Here is a 9,596-nt window from a genome sequence, read left to right as displayed (position 1 = left end):
CATATGTTCTTTCCTATCATCCAAGTCTTCTCTATAAAAAGAAGAAACAAGGACTGGCATTTCAGAAAATGCAGACATGGATTTAAGTATCATGCAGTGAGAACAACTGCTCACTAGGGACTTGGAAAAGATCAGCATAGCTATTGCAACATATAACGTAACTGAGATGGAAAAAACCTCATCTTCCATCCTGGATGTTTATTGCATATGTTACAGTCCTCTGTACATCCAGCCATCACTGATGCTCGTAGGAATTGTATAAGCAGAAAAAGAACAGAACATTCTCAAGAAAGCCTCTGCAAAGAGAAGCGTGATCTCCAGGGTGAGAGCTTGTGTCATTAAACGTCTGACATCAGACTTCATTGCAGGCGACAGTGAAATTCTCACCGACTTCAATAGCAAAGTTTGGGCTGTAGGCTTCCCCCCCATCACTTTCCATTGGCCTTGCTCCTTGACAATGAGATTAGTGTTACAGAAACAGACAGAAGCTTTAAGAAGCACGTAAAGGAAAAGATTTGGCGCTATGTTTGGATTTGTCCTCAGCTACCAAGAGCTTCACTGTTTTGAAAGAGCAGAGGTCAGTGTACACACAGGCAAATCTGGAGTGCTGGTCTGTACGCTGGTTTGAGTCACACAGGCAGGGTCGCAAACCCCACAGCCCTGCTCCCGACGAGAGGCATCACGAGATGGTGGCACTTATTTTTCAGCAGCATTACGCACTGTGCTATGCTAACGCACCTGAACCTGTGCTGCAATTGCAATCCAGGGCTTTTCCAGAAAGCAGTAATACCTAATTTTCCTGAAATTTTCAAAATACTGTTGCAAGAGACAGTGTAGGACAGGGTTGAGATGCCAAACCTCACTTTGCCAAGTCAGTATATGGCACCATTTGTGCAAAACCAGACCCACCTTCCGAAAGGTGGGCTGATGAACTGAGCCATTTTGCCATCCTTGTTTTGAAAAACTAGAAATTGGTAATACAAAGTAATACTTAGGTTTGGTGTATCTAGAACTGCTCAGCAAGCCCAAACACTCTTCCAGGCAGTGCCCACTGGTGCAGCTGGCCGGCCAGGGCTGCACACGTGCAGCTCCCTGGGGAGGCGGCACAAGGGGAGCCAGCGGCCCCCTCCCAGAAGCATTCCCCCCATCCCAGGCCTGACTGGGTACACTGATGACATTGTTTGAGGTCAGATGCTTTTTTCTTGTTTTTTAAACGCAAATGGAAAATATCTTTTATCATGCAGATCTGTAATTGATCTGCTGGCAGAGGTTAGCATCGTAGCCACAAAACACACTGCACAGCATGATGAAATGAGAAAGTATTTTGTAAAGTCTCTCTTTTACTGAAAAAACAGTGATATCCAGGCTTTAAAAGTATAATAAAAACGTAAATTAAAAAAATACCTTAATGCAGCCAATAAAATTCAATTTTAATCTAAATAGTTTTTAAACCAAATGTTACAGTAAGTATGTTTTATAAGGCCATCTAACCTCACAATTCCATATTCAGCTTCTTTTACCTGGAACACTATTTATTTTTTCCACTGTTTAAAGATATTACAAATGTTACAACTACCTTCCTCAACTGGCACTGCCATTTTTATGGGTATCTGAAAGAGGCAATTAAAAAGTTTAAAATAAAAAGTATCAGACAAATACATGATTCATGCTGCAATTTTCCATACGCTGACCACTGCCAACTTTACAACTTGGCAGATGCTGGGAATATCCCAGCTCTACTCTTGCAAGTCTCTTCCAGGACCATCAAGAAAACATTTTGTCAGGCTTCAAACATCAGCAGGATCTCTGGCGTGCTACATTACCTGTAGCAAACCAAAATATAATATATATAATAAATATAATATATATAACCCAAATATAAATGCTTAACCAAACCTTACTGTAGCTTACTAGACTTTGAAGTTTTCCAATTCCCACTATTCTTGGGCACATTTCCCCACAATCAGCTTGGAATCAGGTGAAAGAAACTTGAAACCAGCATCAAAAATGGGGAAATCTCCTACAAGTCAGGTGGAAGGTGAGGATGTACTGTTCTCCTTGCAGAGCATTTGATCCTTTACAGAGGCTCTACTTTGGGTAAGGCCCAGGGCTGAGTTTTGATCTGTTATTCTGAGGCAAGGCAGCCTGCTCCCCCCAACCAGGGGGCTGCGTGCCGCGAGTTTCGCACGTGCAGAGAGTGTTCCCGTCCTCGCACGTGTTACAGGCTGTTCAGCAGCTCCTGGCAAGCTCCTGCCCAAATCATTCGCAGCTGCACAGCTCGCCTGGCCCTGGCACTCAAAGCTAGTGACGATGGAAGCGCCTGGAAGCGAGTCAGCACAGCTCCATCCATCACACAGGCACTGCCTGCCCTGGTCGTTTCTTTGGCAAGTTCCCCCCTATAAAGTTTCTGGAACTGATGCCTTTACAGCACTTAGAGCCTTACCTCTGTTAGTGTTTCCACATTTCCTCCCTCCCATGGTAACACCCTCATAATAATTTCCCATTTAAAAAATGTATGTATCATAGACAAGACTAAGAGCTACCTGTTGCAAAAATCATTTAAAGCGATTTGGTAAAGCTTAGAGGATGGAACTTTATTTTCCTATCAGACCATCAATATATTCTGCAAAGGACTTACAACAGGCAGCACTGAAAAGCAACCTTGTTTAAATGCTTTCACAAATTAAATGGCATTCATTTTCTCCCTACGTCTCATTTAAAGCAAAATGCCTTTGCACAGCTTTGTGTGTATTCAGCAAGCAGAGAGGTTGTAAGACTATGGTGATTACCTAGATTTGATGCTACATGATTGCGTTGAAGTCAGCCAGTGTTTTGGGAATCAAACAGTCTCTCTGAACACTGCTTTTTATGGCAGAAAAATACATGCTGTAGAGTACTGTGGAAAGGAAGACACATGCACAGAAAAGAGCAGAAAAGCAGGGTAGGTTAAAGAGAAACTCACATGATTCCTAAATCCAAATTCTTTGGACATGATACCCTTCAGCTGGGCAGTGCTGAGAAGGACCACATGGCCTTTTCAACAAGCCGAAGGCTGGAGTAAGCCATTGCAACTTCAGCTCCGTACACTGAGAGTAATTTACACAATTCGCTGGTAGGTGGCAACACTATACAGAGATAAAACACATGTGCAGACAGCTTATTAAGGTGATAAATAGCCTGGGTTAGCAGAGAGGTGGACACCAAAAATACCATACACTCAAAGGGATGGTTACTTCACTCTTTGAAGAAACGTGGCCAAGTCCTTCCTTACCCTTTTTCGTGTACTGGCCACACTCAAAAGTCTGTGCTTCCTTTAAAAAAAAAAATCTGCAGAAATGCAGGGTACGTCTCCGATTGACAGAACAGAAACGACGGGCACCCCGCTGCCAGCGCCGCAGGGACGGGCGCCCCTCCCGAGGGATGGCAGTGCCACCGGCTGAGGGCTCGCCAAGAAGGCGCTAGCGAGGGCAAGGAGAGAAGGGGGGGAAGAACAAAAAAGAACGAAAAGAAAAAAATAAAGAAAAAAGAGGGGAAAGAAAGGAAAAACGAAATGAAGGCGAAAAGAGACGTAATCCTGGGGGAAGGCAAAACTTTCCCGTACTGGCTTACCGGGAAAACAGAACACCCTCCTGTCCGCAGCGCAGACCGCACGCCCGGCCCCGCTGCGCCGCCTCCCCGCCCGGCGAGGGGCCGGGCCGAGGAGGCCGGACCGGGGGGGGCCGGGCCGGGCCGGGCCGGGGCGGGGGCCCGCCCGCCGGTCTATAAGGGCGGGCGGCGGCGGGTGGCGGGGGCGAGGCGAGCGCGATGCAAAGTGCCCTGTTCCTGGCGCTGCAGCACGACGGCGGGCGGATGGAGCGGGGCGGCCGCCGCCGCAGCGAGGCGGAGGAGGCGGAGAAGGGCAGGATGAAGAGGACGATGTGAGTGCCCCCGCCCGGGGCAGAGCGGGGCGGCCGGGAGGACCGAGGGTTCCTCCGGGGAGAGGCTTCCAGCCGCGGAGCCGGGACCGAAGCTGGGGGCTGCAGGGGGCTGCAGGGGGCTGCAGGGGGCTGCAGGGCTGGGCCGTCAGCGGGAGCAGAGCTCCTGCAGCTTGACCGCCTCGGCTACCTGCGGCGGTGCCTTGGCTAACACTGGCCATCGGCGAGTGGGCGAATCTGTTGATTGAAGCGAGGGGAAAATAGGTTTCTTGCCCTCAGACAGACGCTCTAGGTGACACTCTAGGTACAGAACCGAAAAAGCAAGAACTCTTGCAGCTTTTGCAAGTAAACGGGCTGGTGTCTAAAGTGCTTTGCGTTGTCGTTTTTAACGTGCATCATCTTTGTTCTTCCAGCATTAAAGATTGGAAAACAAGACTGAGCTACTTCCTGCAGAACTCTTCCAATTCTACTAAAATGAAATCTAAGAATGCAGGGAAGCACCGCACCTACTTCAGGTAAGTTATGAGAAGGAGATTTTGTTTAAGTAACTCAAGTGTTCTACAAAAACAATAAAGCTTGAGCAATGGAGTCTAATGTTCTCCATCTCTTTCTGCAGACCTTCCCCTGAAGAAGCCCAGCTGTGGTCAGAAGCCTTTGATGAACTTCTTGCTAATAAATGTAAGTTTGTCTTCACAAGGTAACATTCAAGAGCAAAGGGATGGTGAAGTTTATATGTCTGTAAGAGATTGCTTCTTTGCATGTCAGCATTGAACTTTTCTAATGTAAATAGCTTTAATTCTGGTCTTGGAAGTTAAATGCTTTAAACTGTTTAAAGCCAAATTCATAGAAGTATTCTTTAAAAACATTGCAAACTAATATTAAAACATCAAGAATACTTCATTGTAGTGGAATTTTTTTCTGTAACCCTTGTAGTTCCTCATGCTTCTCAGCTTGGCTTTGCCAAATGCTAAAAGAGCATTTGTTCAGTGAGCTCACTGCTTAACCAAAACAAATGCATTCAAATAACTTGGGAAGGATTCTGCAACACAAGTTCAATGGTCTCGGGGTTTTACTATATTGCTACAATGAAAAGCACTCAACAGCAGAGTAAAAAGACTAAGAAATAATATTACCATTTGCTCTTTGAACTTGAATCATCCTTTCCATTGCAAAAAAATATTCCAGAGGTTTGTAGCAGTCAAATATTTACTACAGTGTAAAGGTTAACACAGGAGATCCCATCTGGGGAGAAGGGGTTTTTTTAATGTATATGCAGGCATCATAAAAGGTAACATACCAACTAGAAAGGGTTTTTATTTTTTGTTTACCTAAAAAATTACTAACTCAAAGTGAAGCCTACCAAGCTGTTAGAGCGTTAATTTGTTTGCATACATAAATGTGGAATTTTTTTTATTGCTATGATATCCCTGAAAGAACCAGACCAGAACTACAACAAAATGGTTTGGTAGAAACAGATGTGACCAACAGGTAAATGAAGGTTCCTGAAATAGTTAATTGATGTGTTTTTTTTCTTTCCCTAGATGGTCTTGCTGCTTTCCGAGCTTTTCTGAAGTCTGAGTTCTGTGAAGAGAACATTGAGTTCTGGTTGGCCTGTGAGGACTTCAAGAAAACCAAGTCACCCCAGAAGCTGACATCAAAAGCAAAAAAAATCTACAATGACTTCATTGAAAAGGAGGCTCCCAAAGAGGTAAAGAAAACCTATTTAAACATAAGTGCCCTATTCTATGAGTTCTTACAGCCTTTATTTCTCTGAACTCACTTTAAGATACATATGCAAACTGCATTGTACCTACCTCACTGTTAATATCTGTGTCTGAACCTAACACTCTCCCTAACTACCTTTGCACCAAGCTGGAACATGGTACAAGCAGTATTTCAGAGAGGTTCCATCTTAACTGGGAAAAGTCAGCAGCTGCATTTAACACCTGTAACATTTGAGTTTAGTACTGAAAGATAGTATGTATGAATTTTTTATAGTAAAGAAGAATTTTCTTAAAGGAAACTTCATTAACTTAACCCTGTAGTAATAGGGTCTTGCCTTTTTTACCTCTTCAGAAATTTTATTGTGTATTATACTTCAGTTTTCAGTTTTCAGAATTCAGTTTTCAGTTTTCAGAATTCAGTTCAGAAGTAAATGTCTTTTTGTATTTCAGATAAACATAGACTTCCAAACAAAGAACATGATTGCGCAGAATATTCAAGAAGCCACACATACCTGCTTCAGTGCAGCACAGAAGAGAGTTTACAGCTTAATGGAGAATAACTCATACCCACGGTTTTTGGAATCTGAATTCTATCAGGAGCTGTGCAAGAAGACACCCATCACCAGAGCAGCTCAGGGGACATGAGCAATGGAGAAGAGCGAGAAGAAGCCTCTCAGCTAGTGAGGAAGCAAGCCACAGCTCATGGCAGCATCCTGACCTGAAAGACTGAGATACCAAGTGCTCAGTCTGTTTGCCATGGTGCAAGGACAAATACTGACTTTGGTGCAAAGCTGATGGCAGAGTGACACTGTTGGAGGGCATTCAGAGTTGATGGCAGAAGTGTGCCAGCCAGCTGCTGGCAATGTGCTTCTCTGCGAGCGCTGCAGTGAAAGGTGACTCCATGCATTAGACCAGACTGTACAGTGTAAGCGTCCTTCTGTCACAGCTGAGGTGGCAATGCAGCAGGTCAGAACAGAGCTTCCTTCTTGTAAACAGAAGCTGCTCTGTGCAGTTGCGCAGTGCTGGCAACTTGAGTAATTGGTTGCGTGTTTATTTTTCCTAAACATCAACCAGTGTTGCTGTCATCAGTCACTCAGTGTGTTCACACTGGTTCTGTAAACTGCCTCTAGCTGCTAAGAGATGTGTTGGGTTTCTGTGCAACTTCCAGACAGTAACAGCACTGTGCAGCATGGAAGGGATATAACTCAGTTCCCAGAGGAACAGGTTCTGCCACTAAAGTATGCAGGGCTGGGTTGTGTCAGCAGGGCTGAACAAGGCCAGACTGAGGGCAAAACTTGGCCAAGGTGAACAGGAGCTGTATAGTGTTATATTTATATGTGGATTATGATTGTGTTGAATGCTGCAATAATTTCATAATTCTGTCTTGAGGACAGCAAGCTTCAGTGAAGTCTTATTGTTTTTAATAAACTATTTTGATACAAAGCTTCTTTTGTTGCTTAACTTGTTTTGTACACACATATACTGTCTGGTACTGAACTCCAGAGCATGGGGATTGCATGTCCTGGGTGAGCTTAATAGGGCTAATTTTAAAGCAGTTAGTTCTTAATCTACCAGGCAAGTGCTTTGTTTGGGGGTTGGTTTTTTTTTTTGAGAGAATAAAAATCCTCAGAGCTCAAAAGCTTAACAGGGGAGACATATTCCATTGCATCCTCTGTCTTAACCATGTCCCCATGAAACCAGTCTCTAAGACAGTGCAAGGCACACATATAGCTACACATGATGACAGATCAACTAAAAAGCAGCAGCATTCCTGCTGGAGGTCACAGGATGCTGTTTAGGATACAGGCAGCAGTAGTACAGCAGTAGCACAGTTGCTCCTGCTCAAGACCCCTGCTTCAAAAAGGGGGGCTTAGGAGGGCTTTAGTATCAGGTTGTAAAACCCATGCAGAGTCACTAGAGGTAACATTACAATAAAAGCATCTGAAACAGTGCATAAAACAGTCCCTGATTTGTTAGTTTTGTGACTTGTCTGAACTCTAGGTCTGTTTAGGTCCTGGCTCCAGCTATCTGGACTCCACTCCTCAGGTCACAGCTTTAGTTTAGTTCACATATATGCACAGCAGTCACTTCTATAATGGTCCACTTCTCCAAGCATCAAAAAAATTCTAACTATAGGATTTTTCACTTCAATTAAACATCCAAAGATTGTTTAAAAGCAACTCCTTCACACATATATATATACATATTGCAGGATATATAGCAGTGTGTATATACACATTTACACAGATATACATATCTATTACACTGCCTCTATACATGGAAAGATAGAAATTTGGTACAGCCCCCACTTTGATATAGCCCCATTTCTGGGGCTGTGAGAGCTAGCTCTCATGCAGCTAAGTTTGCTGATTGGTTAAGTCCACATAAAACAAGCACTAGAAAAACTCAGCCCAATAATTTACTGCAACAGAGAAAGTTTTTTTTCTAACCAGGAGAAACAGATTTGGGCTGATAATGGCTTTTGTAATCTAACAAAAGAATTTGAAGAGCATAAAAATAGCCAGAACTATACCTATTAATGACTCAGAGCCAGGGCAGGAATTGACTTCAGTGAAGCTGCATTAATCTGTGCCAATTTGGGATGTGGCAATTAGCAACTGCTGGTGTCTGGTTTCAGGGAAAGAAACATTTCTCCTTTCAGCAGGTGCCAGAACTACTTATAGCACAGTATGTAGTTCAGAGGGGAAATTAGGTGTGGCCATTAGGCAAGGCATCACTGCCTGAGGGCTGTTCTTGTATATTTAAGATTTGAATCATGAACATTGGTCTTAAGGAAGTCTGTGCAGGCAGCTCTATAGCTTCCACAGAGCATGCCACCGGAGTAGCAAACCAACCAAGCCAGGCTGAGTCCCTGGCATGGTCTGTCTGCAGTGTTCAAGAGCCCTCATTTCAAGGCTAAGCTTTGCAGCAAAACAGATTGGTATATCAACAGCAAAAAAAAAAATCTTATTATTAGTAAAATGCAACACATCTGTGCACACAACATTCCCTCCAATTATTGCTTTTCCAGTTTTTGATAAGAGCCCTGTTTTCCCAACTCCCAGGAGTAAGCTTGACCAGAAAAAGGACGCTACAGGCATGTTGGGAGTGCTGCAACCCAAAAGATTGCTATGAGCATTTCCTGGAGAAACACAAAACCACTGATTGCTTTAAGAGATGCTGGTTCCATACTCTGAGCAGCCTTACAGCTGCAGTTAAAACTGGTACTCTGGTATCAGTATCCAGTGGCAACAAACAATAAATGCTCCTTCCTCCACAGCCCAGCTGAACAGTTCACCCTCCCACCCCAGTCCTGCTGGGCTGCACACAGCTGAACTCACCATGGTTGCAGGGAAAAGACCAGTCTGGGAATGGCAAAGGGAGAACGGCAGAGACGGCTTGGTCCTGCAGGCCAAGGTGAGGGCACTGCTAAGTAGCTGGCCAGAGCACCATCCTTTTTAGCTTCCATCTGGTTATAAAACTGCTCCAGCCCATATCCCTGTTGACAGCCACCCAGACAGGAAAATAAGGAGAAGGGATCCCGAGAGGAAACTACGTTCCAGGAACCGTAGCTGCAAAGGAGCACGGGTCCTGAACAAGTCTGTAAATAAGCCTAGCATTTTTAGAGAAAGGACTTGCTGCAAAAAGCTGAGGACAGTGAGAACTGGACATCTGCAGAGGGTGGTGGGTAGGAAGGCACCCCAGCTCTGCTGGGACAGCCTTCAGCTGCACAGCGAACCCTGGCTGATCCCAAGAAAGTCAATGCCAGTTCATGCACTGCTAACGTAACTGATGTTGGCATGTAGAGTCTGGGGAATCTAGAACTGCTGAAAAACACCAGCAGATCTGCAATAAAGGCAACTTTTAACTGTCTGTGTATGACTGGTTTTAAACCAGTCTTTACAATATTTGGTGCTTTCCTTATTTGCTAGAGGCAAGTGACTCCCCTACTTTCATA

At 44.4% G+C, this 9,596-nt stretch overlaps 1 protein-coding gene across 1 annotated transcript; it reads left to right on the top strand.

The window, feature by feature from the left end:
* The first annotated feature begins 3,769 nt into the window (after nucleotides 1–3,769).
* Nucleotides 3,770–7,042, top strand: RGS2 (regulator of G protein signaling 2). Its single transcript, XM_072867755.1, has 5 exons — nucleotides 3,770–3,917; nucleotides 4,328–4,429; nucleotides 4,531–4,592; nucleotides 5,456–5,622; nucleotides 6,089–7,042. Exons 1-5 carry the CDS (start codon nucleotides 3,805–3,807, stop codon nucleotides 6,281–6,283), a joined length of 639 nt encoding a protein of 212 aa, XP_072723856.1. The 5' UTR covers nucleotides 3,770–3,804; the 3' UTR covers nucleotides 6,284–7,042.
* The last annotated feature ends 2,554 nt before the right edge of the window (nucleotides 7,043–9,596 follow it).

The sequence above is a fragment of the Ciconia boyciana genome, chromosome 7 (assembly GCF_034638445.1).
Source record: "Ciconia boyciana chromosome 7, ASM3463844v1, whole genome shotgun sequence".
Lineage (NCBI taxonomy): Eukaryota > Metazoa > Chordata > Aves > Ciconiiformes > Ciconiidae > Ciconia > Ciconia boyciana.
The sequence above is the reverse complement of the archived record's forward strand: the minus strand, read 5'-3'. Positions and strand labels throughout refer to the sequence as shown.

What these genes read in the sequence shown, in the direction of transcription:
- RGS2 (XM_072867755.1), top strand. Translation starts at nt 3,805, where the DNA reads ATGCAAAGTGCCCTGTTCCTGGCGCTGCAGCACGACGGCGGGCGGATG. An exon ending in GGCAGGATGAAGAGGACGAT is followed by an intron (nt 3,918 to 4,327) that starts GTGAGTGCCCCC and finishes TTGTTCTTCCAG; the next exon opens with CATTAAAGATTGGAAAACAA. An exon ending in AAGCACCGCACCTACTTCAG is followed by an intron (nt 4,430 to 4,530) that starts GTAAGTTATGAG and finishes CTCTTTCTGCAG; the next exon opens with ACCTTCCCCTGAAGAAGCCC.